Source organism: Antennarius striatus, chromosome 21 (genome assembly GCF_040054535.1).
Source record: "Antennarius striatus isolate MH-2024 chromosome 21, ASM4005453v1, whole genome shotgun sequence".
NCBI lineage: Eukaryota > Metazoa > Chordata > Actinopteri > Lophiiformes > Antennariidae > Antennarius > Antennarius striatus.
The window spans coordinates 4,875,237-4,893,794 of record NC_090796.1 but is presented as its reverse complement, the minus strand read 5'-3'; the positions used below and the strand labels follow the sequence as shown (position 1 = coordinate 4,893,794).

At 40.0% G+C, this 18,558-nt stretch overlaps 1 protein-coding gene across 6 annotated transcripts in view; it reads left to right on the top strand.

Moving 5' to 3' along the window:
* The first annotated feature begins 10,015 nt into the window (after positions 1 to 10,015).
* The window catches only part of vstm4b (V-set and transmembrane domain containing 4b), a 40,709-nt gene continuing 32,166 nt past the window's right edge, over positions 10,016 to 18,558 (top strand). For all 6 annotated transcript variants that reach the window (XR_011034047.1, XR_011034045.1, XR_011034046.1 and 3 more), the window contains exons 1-2: positions 10,016 to 10,230; positions 12,093 to 12,500. Coding sequence is in view for 2 of the 6 variants with exons in the window: in XM_068305384.1 (XP_068161485.1) it covers positions 10,179 to 10,230; positions 12,093 to 12,500 (460 nt within the window). In the remaining 4 variants the exon portion in view is untranslated. The remainder of the gene's footprint in view (positions 10,231 to 12,092; positions 12,501 to 18,558) is intronic.

Below are 18,558 nucleotides of genomic sequence, written 5' to 3'. Positions count from 1 at the left end.
CTATTAATTGAGTCCAGTTTTCCAGGTCAGGATTCTCTTTGTTTATGGTTTTATGACTGACACTCATGTGTTCTTACAGGGAGCTATGAAGATCTAAGGATCACACTTTGTCGTGCCAGCTGAAAATTGGGACAAGCATCACAGAGGGTGCCAGCAAACAGCTAGTAAACCCAGGTATGCTAGCTGTAGAGCAGCTGGGACAGGTCATATACAGCTGTAGAAACATCGATATAGTGACAGAAAAACATAACAAATACTGCAGTATTAAGGGAATAAGAGTCTTCTGTTATTAGTTTTAAAGGTGGTGGCAAAAAGTTTTCACAATGGAGCCTTTTTTTGAAGATTTAAAAAAACACATTAATAAGTCAGGCAGCGGTAATAAAAGTTTTGTCTTCGTCTGTGTATTTACAGAAACAATAAAGACATTGCAGCCTGCAACTCCAGTGTGCTTTCTTCTTATCTCACAGCTACGTGTTATTTGCCATGTGTGAAGGGGACAATGACAGGACTACAATAACTGATACCCCAGATTGATACCGCAAATGGTCCATTTAGCATTAGTAAGTTGAAATGTAGCTCATTGTTGGGGTTCATTCAGTAGTGACCTTGATCATGGTGTTAAAATAATAAAAGTTTTAAAAAAATTCATAAGAACACATTATATATTTATAACCCTATATAACCTGCTGCTGACTTCCTTGAAAACTGTTTCTAGGGGTGTTTTATCTCGGTACCCTACCCTGATGTAACAAATAACTTTACCATCATATGTCATTAATATTTCCTGACTATTGTTTGTTTTGTCATTTTCCAAAGAAGTCAGGCACAAAAGACAGAGCACGGCATCTTCTCCTGAATCCTGCCTGAACTGCATGTATTTGAGTTCAATACATGCAAAACAAAATTTTGTCCGTTTTTATTAATTCTGCTTACTGCTTTCTGTCTTTCTGTCTGTGTTTGTACACTTTTTATGCTCTGTAGCAAAGCAGCAAATAATACAGCACACTGTTCAAACATGTTTACAGTAAAATCTGTCTCCTGGCTTAATTTGCATTTTGACTTGGGATGTAAGTTCAGGCTGCAGTGGACGATCATGAAGCTCTCCAGGGTTTAGTTTGCCGGCAGGATGTGACACATTTTGTGAAATGGTTGCTGGAAACTCCATCTTTCCCAGCTCTCACGTCATTCAGACAAAACTACCCCAAGACTGATGCATAACACATGGTCTGCAAGAGTCAGTACTTGACCTGTGGCCTGAGTCCCTCATTAAAGTGTTTCATCTGTTCTTCCACTTGTGTTTACGTGGAAAATTCAAATAAATAACTGCAAAAATGGTCATTTCAGTTTCCTATTAGATTATTTCTGCAGCTCCTGAATGATTTTAATATTGTAAACAGATCTGAGAGCTGTCATAGAAATGTGACTGGTGACTCTAAAATGTTAGATACCGCTTGCAGAGCATGTATGGTCTGCTTCACCAACACTCACAATCACACCTCCCTACCCTCTGTACAGGAACAACTAAACACTAAATGCCTGGCTCAAGGGTTTGAGGGCAATAACAAAGATATTTTAGTTTTTCCTTCCCATATTTTCCCTTGCGTGTCTTGTGATGATTGCCGAAATAGTTCATTGAGAGTGACCTTGATTTTGATCACATGTAGCCAGTGCTGAGCCATTCAAAACCATCACCTCCTCTCAAAAATACATTTCATGATATAATGGTTGGCAACATGTGCTCCATATAAGCTAACGCATAATGCATGTACATTCCTCAGGGCACAGCATCAAAACTATTATAAAGAAAAAGATTAATGATCTGTAAAAACCTTCTTCTCACATCTGGATGTTAACCTGAATTTTTTTTTTGAACAGCTGTAAAATGTATTTTGTTACACGTTATTAGTATTGATGAACACATGTTGAGGGTTTAGTTGTAGAGGTCAAACCATGTCAAAGGTAGACTGTTGGCTCACACCAATCGGCTGTGTTCCCTCTGTGATTCTAGGACAGTCAGGATTCAGATTGCAGACTTGAGTGATGCAGTTTACATTCTTAGAGAGGGAAGCTTGATACTATGACTGAGACTGCAATCTTCCTCAGAGTAAACACATTGAGAAATCAACCATCTTCTTTTCGTACACATGCAAACACGCCATGTGAACTGGCATTTCCCAAACTCGTCACAGGTGTTATGTTGCATCTTGTTTGCTCAGGTCTGAATGATGTCTACTGGTAGTTTTTCTTCCAGAAATGAAGAATATTGTGATCGTAGGAGGGATCAACCTAATGTAGACTATCGGAAAATATTTCCTTTTTAATTTTTTTTTGTTCATTGTTTCTCATGCTTACCTTCATAACCTTCAATGTTCAACTTATATTGACATGATGATATAATACAATTAGCTTATGTGATTTTTGTTTGTGTTTATCTCCATCATGGACCGTAAGTATGTAATGTATGCATAATTCATGTTAACAAATTGTCTATAACCTTTTCAAGTGAAAAGACATGCTTGAATAGGTTTCTCATTTACAGACTCCTGTTCACTCTGACCCATCTTGTCCAATAAGAAGGTCCCAAAGTGGGGCCATGCCATGCTAAAGGTCAGACCAAATGATTTGAGCAATGCTGTGAAGCCTGCAAAAGTTCCAGCCGTTCTACTGACAAACACACACACACACACACACACACACACACACACACACACACACACACACACACACACACACACACACACACACACACACACACACACACTGCAGACATGTTTCAATACCACTGATATTATCCACAGGGGAGCGAAATGAATCTTTTACAAAAACAACAAACCTGTTATTTGTACTTTCATTTCTTGAATTTACGTCAGAACCTAAATGAAAATTACTAATGGGACATTTAACACATCCAGATAATGACCTTTTTTTTTGGCTTTATGACCTTAATTCCATCTCTCCTGCTCATTGTGCTTTTCCCTCTTGCTTTATTCAGATAATTAGATATTAACTGTAAATGCATTCCACTGGATGTTTAACATGATTATGTTTCCTTTCTATCGTAATTCACAATCAAATGTATTTCAGACATTCACTGTCAAACCACAACCTTAACAAAAGACATGACAAAATATATTCAAATCATGTTTGTGAACCTGAAGAATCCTCACCTTCAAATTGTCTCACATCCAAAAGCTGTTGAGTCAATCCACTGAGTGTTAAGAAAGTTCTTGAAGACATTTCGTCTCTCATCCAAGAGACTTCTTCAGTTGTGAAGTGTCGAACTGAAGAAGTCTCTTGGATGAGAGACAAAATGTCTTCAAGAACTTTCTTAACGTCCAGTGGATCGACTCAACAGCTTTTGGATAACCACGATCTGGATGACTGAGAACCTACACAGACAATTGTCTCACATTTTCATTTGTCCAATACATAGTCAAATGTTGTCAAATGACTCATTGTGAAGATAGGATTTCACTCTTGTGCATTTGTTCCAGAGATCTCAATTGAATCATAATCAATTTGAAAATGTCCATATTTCCAGTTTCTACAAAATAACTTTGATGCCTTTTGGTTTTACCTTTGCACAACAAAATTACAAACAAATATATTGAAAATGTATACATTTATATCAGGTCGTTTTAATCTCAAAATGCTTGATGTGCTTCTAAAACAGTTAGTTTCTTAGAGTGTTTCTCAAGCTGAACTCTGTTAGTGCTCTTAGTACTTTGGGACTGTCTCCAATTGATCTTATCATAATAGAGTCTGAGTCTACAGCCAAGTATTTGAGACAGCATCTTCCATTATTGGATGAAGAAGAACCAATAAAAGAAAGTGTCTTCTAATATCTTGGTAACTGAAAAGACAAAATCAGAATAATAACTAACAGATGTAGAGATTATTCAAGAGGAATTCCTGCTGTAATTACCTCCAGATGAAACCTATAAAAAATCCATCTGTAACAATAGAACAATGTACCACATAATTAAACACCTATCTGTTACTGTCTTGTTCCAAACATGTCAAACATTAATATTATAACATAGATCCTTGTAATAATGACCCCATGGAGAATGGGGTCATTATTACAAGGGTCTTTTTTATCAATACCAGTCAATTAAGCTCCAGCAAAGATGTTCAGTTTTTTTTGTTGTTTGTTTGTTTGTTTTTTTAACATTTTTCAGTCTGTAAGTATGATGTTTTTAAAAGCATGTTGATATTTCTGCTGGTCAGACATATTATGTGTGATGAAAGTGAGATGGGAAGCCATTGGTCTGATGAATCTAGCAGTAGATTAATTCAGGATGAAAGGGTGGACCAATGGAGAGATAAATAATAGCTTTACTTACTTTGGAACACAGTCATATAACTGAGGAGCATGCAACACATCTCGCACCAGACCTTTTAGCAATCTAATGAAAATTGCAGGGGCGTGATGGAGCAGTGAGTCATGCTTTTGCCTCGTGGTTGTAATCTACCTGAGGACTTTTTGGGGTGGAGTTTACATGTACTCATTGGGCCCATTTCATGAAGGCAGGGTTAACATACCCTGACGTAAACCTGTGGTTCTGGGTTGCTTTACCCTGAACTCGGAAAAACCAGGGATTTCGGTTTCACAAATGGGTTTCAGGGTTAGTTTTTCTAACCCAGAATAAGTTGACCCGCAGTTTAACAGACAGGACAACTCAAAAAAAAGTCATCATCAGTGGAGCCCCGAGTCGACGACGGACGAGACGCGCTCCGCAGCGTTTTACAGCAGTCAGAGTACAGATTTTAATTTATGAATATGAAGACTTTAAGGACATTTTCAGAAGAAAGAGAACAGCGTTGCAGCTGCAAAGAAGAGCGAGATGTCGTGGGAGTGAATTACTGCTCAAGTCGATGCGTAACTTTAAACGTAGTCCGTTGCACTCACGGTAAAAATATGGAAGTAAACTGCTTCAATTATAGTTTATTAATTTATTTTATTTAGGTGCGATCCAGTGGGGGGAGAAGCGCACGTCAGCAGCTGAGAATGAAGTATAAAAACATCGTTCACACAGGTCAGACTTCTGCATCATCTCGTTAGGGATTGTGTTTGATATTGTACAATAAGTATTAAGTGGACGTCTGACTATTCAATTGTTTTATCGCCAAAATAACGCTCTTTTCACGCACATAAATACGCTCTCATCTACTGTATATCAGGTTCTGTTCAATAAGGAAATATATTAGACGTTTTATTGTTGTGTAAATAAAACAGTAAATTGACATATTCACATTACAAAAACAGTTGATAAGGATATTCACACCATGCCTATATTATCTAAGAATTGAAATCAAGAGCTGACATGTAGCTCGTTTGATACAGTAATAGCCAAAACTGCTTTAGTTCTTATATCAGTGGCTGTGGCATTGTACTGCTTATAACCGCTCTAAGGTATTCCAAGTTTTATTTGATGTCTGTTTCAGTCAAACGATATACACAGGAGTTCATAATCAATAAAAACAAAAAGAAATTAACAAGAAATAGAGGAAAACATAGGTGGTCTAATATTTTATGTTACTGATTGTTCTCTTCCCATTGCTTCACATTCTGGTGGAATACAGACTGTGACATTCATCCTCTACTGAAGTATTAACAAATTCTCATCCTTTTTTAACAGATCATGAATGGACAGTAGCAGAAGGGTCCCAACTGCAGACTATCACTGTGAAATAGACACTCAGTGACCATCAGTTGTTCATTCTATGGAATGCATATGCAACTATGTTTTAATGTCCTACTCAAGTAGGAGTGTGTGTGTGTGTGTGTGTGTGTGCCAATCTGCTGAAGAAGTTTATAGAATTTACTTTCTAAAAAAGTACAGAAAATAGAAATGGTTTACTAGGACCTCCAGATTAGGAGCAGATCTAGACATAGAAATACTGGAGCACAAGTTAGAGGTGGGTGATGGTCACAGGTCAATCATGTTACTTATTAGAATGTTAAGTATTGTAACGATACAAAAATTACTTTGTATTTTTCAGAAATAAATATGCCCACAGGACATGTGTATTGTATGTTTTTATTGCCTGCTGTGATGGTGGTGATGGTGACTCTGAAATGATTCTGGCAGATGGAGTCCGCACTGTTCTGCCATACTGGATAGCAGGAATCATCCTGAGGTGTCGCAGGCTCTCTCCTGTAATGTATAGTGGAGTCATTAGACTGGATTACACAATGAAGACAAGTGAATTATTGTGCAAATCTTTAGGTTACTGACCACAATACAGTCTGCTGCTTGGGTAAGACCATATATCCAAGAGCTCCGCATCAGAAATGTAGTCTGCAGCATCACATGATCTGGACAGATGTTTATTTATAATGCAGTCTTGAACATGTTGAAACAATGTTCAGTCTACAAGTACCTTGATGGGGATGTGGTACCATCTGTGCAGCCAATAACGTTGGGAAATCCTAAAAGAAATTGAAGTTAAAAATCCAGTTTTGAGGTTGGAGCACAATGTCATTAACAGAATATCATTTGCAATTCATTTATCAGATTTCTACATTATTCACCTGCAATCCTGTGGAACTTCCCCTGATTCTGTCGGGTTTATCTCCGGGGAAATAGAAAAATTGGGATAAAAGTTTCAAGGCGAGGCGCACTGAGCATCTCTCACATTGTATAGACAAAATACCATATGCAAATATAAAATAAAAAACTGACCGGACCACTACCTACACACAAAACTGCTGCAGATGTGAGGATGGATCAGGTCGTGGATGTGTGTGATGGATGGACGTGAATCAATCGGTACCAATCATAAAGACAACTGGCCGGGCTATGACTGGACGTCTGAACGCCATACAACAATTTTTTAAAATCTCTGTGATTTAATGCGTAAACTCCATCAAGGGGCTCCTCGTCAAATGGACATGCCATGTTCACCTCTGAAATACGGAGTTATTTATAAAAACCTTACTTCGGTCAGACTCTCCGTCCGACAGAACCAGGAAATGAAGCCACCCGAGCGATGGTGAAAGGGGGCGGAGTCAGAGGAAACCCTGGGTTTGTGGAATAAAACCTGCTCCCGGAGGCCTGTACCATAAAGCTGGATTACGGCTTAGCGAGATAACTTCAGGCTTAACCCTGGCTTTTCGGTACCATAAAGGTGGCTGACTTTCTATCGGGCTACGTTGACGCAGTAACCTATGCTGAACACCTAACCTGCTCCGGAGCAGGATAAATTCAGGATAAGAGCTTAGCAGGTATAACAGCCCCACCTACTGACCAATCAGAGCTCAGCAGGTATAACAGCCCCACCTACTGACCAATCAGTTCTCTTGGAAAATGGGCTGTCCGTTTTATGAGAACCCATGGATCTTAGTGCACAGCTTGTGCGAAGAGCGCTCAGGCACAAAAGAATATTTAGAGATCGCTGTAATCCGTTCGAATTGCCTGAACTGTACGAAAGGTACATATTTTGGCAAGATGGGTTACATTACATCTGTCAGCTGCTGGAGCCTTACGTCAGTAATGTAACGCACCGCAGCCACACGCTGACAGTCCCGCAGACAGTGTGCATTGCACTAAGGTTTTTTGCCACAGTTAATATATTTCTTAGTGATGTTTGTAATTAATATGATGTCATTAAACCCCTCGTTGGATGGGTTACAAGCAAGCCACAGATAAAATGCCATTAATCAATTATTTGTTTAAGTAAATCATGGATTGATTCATTCATTTATAGGTACGTTTATGTATTCTGTTGGCGATGCCAAAAACCTCGGGAAGAACACTGTATGTAGAGCTATTCATTAAGTTGCGGGGGCTACAATCACATGTCATAACAAAAAATGTCATACAGACATACATTTATGAAACACACATATGATACTGTAGTCAGATATACAAGTGCAGTCATAGTGGGGAAGTAATATTATAATGGCACTAACTTCCGCATTAACACAGTCGGCAATTTTTTGCCAGCGATCCTTGCGCTGTTTGGCAGCTGCAACTGTGTTGCTTTTTGCCTGGATTATTGATTTGTATTGCTCTTATTTATTAATTATTATTGTTTGCGCCTTCGTTGTGAAATATGCGGCTCGGGTCAGTTTGTTGCATGTTTGCGATTGGTCGCATGCAGCAAACTCCGCTCTTTTTATGTGAGCGCCCACAAATCTAGAGTGGACCAGCCTGAATTGAATTAGTGAGTTGATAGCCGGCTTTATGGTACCGAAAATCCAGAGGCCGGATGTCTCGGTAAGTGAAGCCAGATAAGTAAGAGGAAGCCCGGCTAGGTTCATCAAGCTTTATGGTACAGGCCTCTGCTCCTGACTAGGTTATGTTCAGAGTCTGTTACTGTGGTAACAAACCCAGAGGTTCAGTTTACCTTGCTACGTGAAACAGGCCAGGGTTACAGCTCTAACCCTGGGTTAAGTTACTTCCCTTTGTGAAACCGAAAACTCTGGTTTTCCCTGATTTCAGGGTAACTTACCCAGAGTTTCCACTGAACCTGCTTCGTGAGGCTAGCTTCAGAGTCTCTTACTATGGTAACAAACCTAGAGGTTTACTTTACCTCGCCTCCTGACACAAGCTAGGTTTACTCCTCTGTGTCTGGATTAACTTACCTCCCTTTGTGAAACCGAAAGCCCTGGTTTTCCCTGTTACCCAGGTTTCCACTAAACCGGTTTTGTGAAACGGGCCCATTGTGTCTGCATTCATTCTTTCTCCCACCAAAAACGTGCTGTGTAGGTGAATTAGTAACTAAATTCACCAAATGCATGACATGAGTGTTGGACTATGTGTGGTTCTGTGATGAGTGACAACTTGTCCAAGCCCCTGCCAGCCTGCACTGGATAACCCCCTATAGTAAATACATGGATGAGTAATGGAGACTAAACAAAGAGAAAGGAGTGAAGTTGGGGCATGCACTGGTCGTGACTACCAGGTGGACTCGGAAGGAAAGACTTAAAAATATTTTCTGATATTCAACATTAAGGAAATATTTTGTGCAGACTAGATAAAAACAGGAAGTATGTGTGAGTGAGGACACTGTGTTAAGACCTCTAATGTATCAAATCCCTCACAGGATCTTGAAGGTTATCAAGATTTGTTGAAGTGGGAACGTCTTTGTCCAGGAAGCAGCCTTGTTTGTTAGACTAGAAGCAGTCATGAGGGCCCCCCCAGGCCATCGATTCCATCATCTGTGAATCAAGCGTGTCCCAGATTTTCACAGCACTTTTCTCTGAGATTTGATAAAAGCCAGAAAAAGATGTCCCAAAAATCCTGAGCTGGCAGACAGTTGGATAAAGTTTCATTGTGGGATTTTGTTACACAAGGACACGCAACTATCAACAGGTTACACTCCATTAATGACTTAAAATGATGATATTTGCAACAGAAGCGCTCACACCTCCCCCCCTTGTCCTCTTCCTTCTCTTTTGTCAACATGTGTGTGTTTGTCTGTGCATGTGTGTGTGTGCATGTGTGTGTGTGTGTATGTGTGTGTGTGTGTGTGTGTGTGTGTGTGTGTGTGTGTGTGTGTGTGTGTGTGTGTGTGTGTGTGTGTGTGTGTGTGTGTGTGTGCCAAATAAAGCCCAGACTCTGGTCTTCTCCTGCTGTCCTCCTCAGCTGGAGGACAGCAGTGATTTGCTCGGCGTCAGTCTCTCCCTCCTCCATTGCAGGAAGTTACATTTCCTAGTCACTTGCCAAAAGCAGAGGTGTGTGTTGCGTCTTCAGTCACACATGCTCATTTGTCTCTTTCTGTCTACTCATCATGCATGTGTGTGTGTGTGTGTGTGTGTGTGTGTGTGTGTGTGTGTGTGTGTGTGTGTGTGTGTGTGTGTGTGTGTGTGTGTGCGTGCGTGCACCCACACATGTGAGGCAGCCAAATGTGTTTCCACTGTGCGTGACAGGAGGGAGGAGGGGCAAAAGGAGGTCCTGAGTAGAAACAGAACAACTGATGTTTCATATTACACTCCTTAGTTGTGAAAAACAAGAAGAATTAGAAGAAGAAGAAGACAAAGAAGGAGAAGAAGAAGCAGGAGGAGTAAGAGGAGGAGAAAGGAAGGAGGAAGAGGAAGAAAAGAGGGGGAGGAGGAGGGGGACGTGAATGACGAGAGGGAGGAGGAGGAGAAGGAGGAGGAGGAAACCCCAGTGACTTTTTGTCAGAGTTATTTCACTGGGAGTTTATGGAGGCTGCAGCGGTGGAAAATGAAGATCTCTTCTGTGGTCCTTACTTTCCTTACTCAAGTGCTGCTTAGAGGTAGGAAAAGTTTAGTTTGCTTCACACTGATGAGGATGTGGTGGAGACAAACTGTTTCCCTATATTTGTGTTAGAAACTCTGCAGAAAACATCTGAGAATCTGACGGAACACTGCAGCAATGTTTATGGAGATGGAGAAGAATCTGTTGTCAGATGAGATGGTGTCATCGCGCAAACTCCCTCGAGCTCCGTTCTGTTCCTCCGTTCAGTTATAACACCTTCATCAAAGATACATGTGTTTGCACTGTAACTGAGCTCTGCATTTATTTATTGTGAATTCAAAACAGATGATGTTGGCAGAGGGCGTGGAATAAACATGCAATGCTAACACTGTCAATCAAACCAAATTGAAGACACAACTAAAAACAATACAAAAAAACAAGAAGAGGTGAGTTGTGTGCAAAAAATAATTCTAGTCATGGAAATGATGGACTTTTGAAACTGCACAAAATTAAAAGAAACAGACTAGTGATAAATTGTCAGTTTACACCTTTATATGTTTTCTCCAGTACCTGTCAGCATAACTGATAAAAGTGGCATACAAAGATCAACCTGGAGCTCTGAAGACCATATTTACTGAATAAACTCGTAATAAAGATGATTCAGTTGTTATAAATATCATGATTTATTAAACCTAAGTGTAATATTGTAAGTGTTACAAAAGGGACTTTGATGTTACTCATCAGAGTTACTTGATTTATTATGTAGAAACTAAGTACAGACGCTCTGCACTAGTATGTTCTAGTCAGCTATGATTTGTAAAGGTGACATTCTGATTTGGACTCATTAAATTACATACCTGCCCAACATTTGACACTTCTTAGCTACTACGAACAATATAATTATGTCTTGAATCCATTGACAGGATGTCCTGCGTGAAATTTGAAATTTGAAATTTGACATCACACCGAGTGCTTTTAGGACGTCCCTTCAAACATGGCAAAAGAGTTGCACAGTAGCAATGAACAGAACTCTGAAAAAGTCTTGGACAAACCAGAGTCAAATGTTTGAGTTTTATGACAGCTCATCTAACATGGTCTGCAGTTAAAGACAGGCTGTGATGCAGCCAAAGAGTCCAGAACAAATGAGTAAATGGACCCTGAGTGAAGACTGTTTAGTCAGCTGCTGCTTCATGGAAAGCTTGTCCTGTTAAAACTAGGATATCTACAAAACCTAAAACCCCTTCTCCTGTAATTCTGATAAACACCATATTGACTTTCAAGGTAAAAATTACATTAAAATGTAATAAGATATGCAAATAATTTCAATTTTGTTATTTACTGGGTGACCTTAAGGATGAATCTATTCACATTTTTACATAGCATTAAAACACTGACTCCAATGACTGGTCACAAAATCCATTAAAGATCCATTGAAGATGTTAACAACAGTAAAGTTGACTTTGTAATGATGATCACTTTAAATTCTCTAGTTTAGTCTCATGACCTTAAGTGGAACGTGGATTTGTACAGTGCTACCTAACAGTGCCTTATCAAAAGACCGTGGATCTAGATTTTATTTGGAAGAACATTAAACGACATATTTCTGATATATTTTATGATATTAAATATATTTATATGTTAATGTTAAAACATTAAATAACAGAAAAAGGAAGAAAAAAAAAGGTTGTTTTTTTCTTGTGTCAAACGTTTGTGGAGTCACCTGGCACAAAGAGGGAGAAGTTCAGGTGTAAAATCTTGACACTATACAGACAACAAGATGATTTCAAGAGGTTTTGTATGGTTTTTTTTTTCTGTATGTGTGCCATATGTGGCTGCTATAAATTGATAAAGTGTTAATCAACAAACTGAAGTAATCCTGGTACTAAATCTGATTCAATAAAAATTATTTTTCGTCTACAGATTTGTGTTTGGCCGTCAACGTCACAATTACCCCATCCCCCTTCACAGTGGCCCAGGAGGGTCAGAACATCACACTGACCTGCGTTGTGTCCCAGCGGCGCCGCAATGCTGCTCTGCCAGTGGTGAAATGGACCTTCCTGCCAGCAGGCGCCGAACGGCCAGAGGACGAACTCCTCATTGCTCGCGTCAACATGAGGAAGGCCCGTTTTTATGGCAACTACACAAAGAGTTTCCCATGGCCCAAACTGAAGTTGACAGTAGTGAAGCAAGGAAAGATTTTTGACCTGCTGATTCTGAATGTGTCCGAGGGGGACCGGGGGCTCTACACGTGCCGTGTGCAGGAGTTTAAAAAGCACCAGGACCGCTGGAAGGCCTCATCAAACTGCACCGCTGCCACTGAGTTAAGAGGTGAGGCCCAGATTTTAATTCTGGATTTTATGTGTGGATTTCTTATTCTAGGATAATATGTCAATGAAACACTGTAAGAATCAACCAACTTTGTGTTTTTGAGTTGCTAAAGGTCATGTAGGCCAGGAACACCTCGGTGATGAGTTTTGAATTCAGGGGTGTCGCAGGATGTTGCAGTCTCTGACTGCCATGTTGTTTTTTCAAAAGGCAGTTTGTGGTTTCCTTCACTAATTTTACTTCAGACAGAAATATAAACTATTTTTAGATACTGCCTTCCACTGAACATATAAATACTAAATATCCAAACGTGCAGACAGAATTTTGTCATGATTGGTAATTTCACAGAGTGGGTTTTACAAACAGAAAATCATATCTACCCACTGGTGTAACAATATATCTATCCAAAGGCAATGACTGTGATTCATGAAACTGATTATTATCAATCTTGTGTCATGTAAAACAATTGAGGAAACACAAAAATAGTAAATAATGCTGAAATTGTCGGGGGGGGGGGTAGCTAATGAGCCAGAGTTAATCAGAAAAGAGTTATTTCCAACTTAAATTAGTTCTAAGTTTTCCATCATGATATCGGTCATGATTGTAATCTAAAGTCTTCCCAACACTTCACTAATATTCCTGTCTGTAATTTGAAAAGTATCCAATAGCAAATAGTCCTTCAATTTTTGTGATAACAACAGAAGTACCGACAAACGGCAGTTTGACAATAGCAAGACTGCAAAAATGTTGAGGCAGATAGCCGGACATTTCCTCAGAGAACTTCATGGTTGGTAGCAGAGAGCTATGGCAGCTACTAAGCATCTCCCAGTGTGTGAAGCAGTTTGAGGATTAAAAAGAACATGGGGGACTTTGGTTATATTTAAAGGAGAAAGCAAAGATTTAAGAGCAACTCTATGGTAATTCTATCAAATGCCTCCAAATGAGATAATGCAAATGGGGTGATGATCGTCAGCTTCTACTGTATAATCATACAGTTGTAACAGCTCAATGGTGATAGCAGGAACCCATTTGCACTGTGGGAGCAGAATTTCGTCTGACCGCAACTGGATGATGACGTTCATCTGGCTGGGGAGGCAGAGAAGTGGCTTCAATGAGCATAAGCAATGTTCTGCTTTAGATCTGAATAACCATGATTAGTTAGGAGTTTGGAGATGAAAAAGATCCTCCATCCAACCAGTTGTGGCTTCGACAGAATGGATTGTCTTGGAGGAGGAACACATAAAGACACTGAGGTTTTGATAGAAAAGCTAGCACATGAGATGTTGATGAAACATAATGGATGACAAAATCCATCAGCTCCAGATACTTTGTAGTCTTCACAATTTTTTTCCTTCACAAATTTTAATCAGAACCAGAACTTCATCCTAATGTTCACCAACAGACATGGATAGATTCTTAATTTTTTATCTCAAACTTGGATGCTAACTGGTCACAAATTGTATTTATTGCTGTTTACTTGCTAAATGTGCACTTCTACATGGATAATAGGAAAAATAAGAAACAGTGGGGTTTTTTTTTATTTTCAACAAAAGCACAAATCTATGAATTAATCACAGCAGCCATTTAGATTTTATTAGCTGTAACTACCTAACTAACTAAACTAATATTATGATGTGTTTGCACCAAAAAAAGGTAAATTTTCATCTTGCTTTAGTAGCCTGAATTTGACTGGAATATTTTCATTTTTCTGTGTCAATGAGTGAGTAACACAACATGATTGTCGATGATTGGTGTTGGGGTTAACAGTAGAACCAGTGTTGGTGGAACTAAGGCAAATTGGAACAGCCCTCTGTTCAGCCTCTAGGAGCTGACCATCAATGACCTCAACCACTCCCAGCTGGTTATGACATTTTTATACCATCTCCTCTTTCCATCTATGTATAAATGCACATTAGTAAGTTGAGTCATTTTTTTTATCACTATAGATTTCTTCTAACAAGACAAAAGCCCACCTGGTTGATTCTACCTCCGCTGGGTCAGTACTATACCAAATACTATACTATATCAAAAAGTGTCTTCATTTGAAAAATGTAAAAGACAACTAATATTCAACCTGAAATACTGTCAGTGTTTGGCAGCACAAATTGCTGCTCCCCATATTTTCCATGGAAGTGTTCCTTCAGGCTGTGACTTTCATGGTGGCCACAGCCAAGTTTGGGCCCCGGCAGACACGCAGTCCCTACTGAGAGCTGTTGACATTGGCCCTGACACGGAGTTTCCCTCCCAAAAGTGGAACAGACAGGCCAAACAGACTCAGCAGAAATGGAACAAGAGATTGCTCTGCGCTAGAATTCAGATGTTTGTCTGCAATGACAGTAGAGAGGCAGCAGGCTCGTGTCTGGCCGTTAACCTTTCCTGGTTTAGGATGTGGGAAGGTATTTTTGTCCAAGGAGGCGCCAGTCCATGTTGGTTTCAGAGATTTTTTTTTCTAAGGCTGTGTCTACATTTGGCCTGAATTCTGCAATCATGACACAAATGGGGCTGCATCTAGACAATAAAACATGGATTCTGATCAATTTCATTTCGCAACTCTGTTTGGCTGCTTTTGACATGAAATTAGACTAATTTTCCCCAGACTAAAGTCAATGCGCAGACGATTTTAATAATGTTAATGTAAATGGTGTAATCTCAAATTCCTCTATATGTCACTTTAAGATTTAAATTGAATTGGATTCATTGTTGGACTATTTGTCCATGCATAATTGTATGAAAAGGTAAACAAGTCTTTCTTTTCCCCCATATTGTTTTTGTCCTTTCTCTTTTTTTAGATTTGCTGTGAAAAATTCAAAATAATCATATATTCATTTAAAAATAAATAAATAAATAATTTTATTTATATCTAATTATAGTCTTTATGGTTGGCATTTGAACTGAATGTAAAAAGGACTATTATGTTTACCAGAGTGTTCCAGCTTCTTGGAAGCTCTTCCTTGGGTTGTCTATCATCTGAGTTGAGTAATTGCAATGGACTGTCCATATCTCCGGTGATGCTGACAAAAACATTTTTGCCCAGTGGCCCAGCAGGCAGGGAAATTTCATAGTCTTCACACCAAAGGCTGACAGCTACAATAAACATTATCTGCACATCTGAGGGGTTAAAACCCCTCTGGGACCATTGCTCCTGGTCCCCACTTCACCTTCAGCAGAAGACTGAGCCTTTATGAGCACAAATGTATGTGTTTGTGACGTTTAGCTAATGGAATTCTTGTGGAGGGATAACATTAGGTGACCAGGTGTTTCCACAGCCTTTCTTAAAACAAAACTCCCATTGCTCTACTTACTACTGCTATAATAAACACATTGAAAAGTCAGAGGGTTTGGTAGAAAGACTAAGGGTGGAGCATAGCGTGGATGCAGTCTCCTCTCACAGACAAACCAAACCATAGGTATTTCTATAATGTATGTGGGTAGACAACAAGTGGATCTCGCATATTTATTTTTTTGTAATTGGAATACAGACTTCTGTCTATTCTATTCACAGCTCCACATAAAGACATGACAAATGTTACAGCTTTGCGTTAAATATCTCTGCAACAAAACAGGCCTATGTTGATCACTACAAAGAGGTTACAGTGATTAAATACACCGAATGATGCTGATTCATAGACAAAAAGATAGTCAGGATGTGTGACTATAAATTGCAAAGGGCTTTGTACAGACACAGAGCATTGCTGTATTCTTACATTCATCTGCAATCTTTCACAGGACAGTCAATTAGACCAATGAGTGGCTTACTAGATGGTGAAAGCACAGATGATCATTATTTCCTCTGGCCACATTTCTGCATTGATGTTTACAATGTTAGGTTAGTTGGAACAGAAGGAAACACAAAACCTCTGTCAGATAATCAATATAACGTCTGTGACTCTCAACAAAAGGTTCGTTTGAATGTCCCCATTGTCATCCCGTTCAGTCTTCAGCCATTCATAAGATGCTAATAGAATACTTTTAGTGGATGTGGATAAAAGCCACTTTTATGTAAATCAAATTTGTTCCATGGATGAGCATTCCCACAGCTACAACTACTGCACTGAACTCACAGCTTTAAGAAAAAACCACCACATTAACATCAGCGATGTTATTGAAATTTATGCTGTGAATAATTCACTGTGTAGACGATGGCTCTTTAAAGGAACTCACTTGCCATCTCAAATAAGCTGGAGGAAATCTATCCTAAATTATATTTAAACCAGGTGACGTAGAAAGTACAGGGGGGTGCTGATTTTAACATATTTGCTGTTTTCCCACTGATTCAATGTCTGTGCTACTAAATTCAATTTAACATTTTTATTTATAATGATGGGATAAGGGAAAAGGGAGAAACACGGGAGTCATTGTACCAGAAATTACTTTAAAATATAGATTACAAACAACATAAGAGCAAAATTACATAAGAAAAAAACTTCACTCCACAACAGATGTTTAGTTTGTCTTTTGTATCCTAACATTTGATCTGTATCAAATAAAACAAGCATGAAATATTGCACCACTGTGCCTTCCACTGAGGAATGATAGAAAAAGTTTGTTTAAGTTGCCTTCAATTCTCACAAATAATATATCGGTGAAAACATCCATCCATCCATTTTCAACTGCTTATCCATAGCCGGGTCACGGAAGCAATGATCTGACCAGGGATGCCCGGACTTCCTCAGATTTCCAGGGGCATCCTGAGGCATCCCCATGCCAGCTGGGAGACATAGTCCTTCCATTATGTCCTCGGCCTTCCCTGAGAACACCTCTCCAGGGAAGCGTCCAGGAGGCATCCGAAACAGACACTGAGACATCTCAGCTGGCTCCGCTCATTATGGAGGAGCAGCGGCTCTACTCCAAATCCCTCCCTGGTGACTGAGCTTCTCACTCCACCTCTAAGTCACTTCATGGAGTGAAGTGACAGGACACCAAGACAATCCCTGCACATCTAGAGACTTGAGCTGCCTTACCCCTGAATAGCTTGGCACCCACCACAGCAACTTCAGCTAAGGTGATGGAAGAGTCCCCCACTCAGACCTCAGCCCCTGCTTCTTCCTTTGAAAACATGGTAGTGGAATTGAGGAGATCCTCAAAGGATTTTCTCTACAATATCCCTAGTCAAGGCCAGCAACTCTGCCTCCGCTCTAAACAGTATTAGTGGCTCCTGAGGTCCTGAAAGGGAAACGTTTTCCCAGAGGTAGGAGTTGAAGATCTCATTGACAGAGTATTCCATCAGACCCTCAAGACACATTTGGGACTGCCGAGTCTCTCCGGCCCCCTGCTCCGCCAGTGGATCCAGCTCACCAGGTGGTGATCAGTTGACAATTCTGCCCGTCTCTTCATGACAGACAGTGTCATGGACACATATGTGCTTGAACAAGGTGCTCGTAATGGACAAACTGTGGTTAGCACAGAAGTCCAATAACAGAACACCACTTGTGTTCAGATCACCCCTTTTCAGGACTGACTAGTGGTGAGTCCATCAGAGGTTGGGCCCATGTTGGTTAACCTGTCACCTAGGACCTGTTTATCATGGGAGACTGTACCAGGACCACGAAGCCCCCGATAACATAGCTACTAGGATAATTCAGGCTCTCAAACTGCATTATAAGTTTGAGGGGGAGGGAGAAAACACTGAAATTTAAAATAGCTGCTCTGCCACAAAATTACTTATTTTCAGCACAACATTTTGATGGAAGAGTCATGTAACTAAGGAATGAGCTTCAAAACTAAAAATGTTCAACATCAACCAGGATGCCTTGGCCTGGGACCTCCAACATCTCACCCCTCCGACCCTCTCAACAGTTAGTGACTCAGTAGGTTTCTACAACACAACCCTGAGTGGCCTCCTGGATGTCCATGCCCCTGTGAGACCAGGACAGTCGCGTTCTCGCTCTCTGCCCCCTGGTTAACCAGTGAGCTGAGGGAGATGAAGGTGGCTGGTCGTGTCCTTGAGTGGCGCCTCCTGGAATCAGGACTAACCGTGCACAGGGTGGCCTACAGAGAACACCAAAAGACCTATTCCAAAGCCCTTAAAGATGCACGGTCGAAGTTTTATTCCAAAATCATC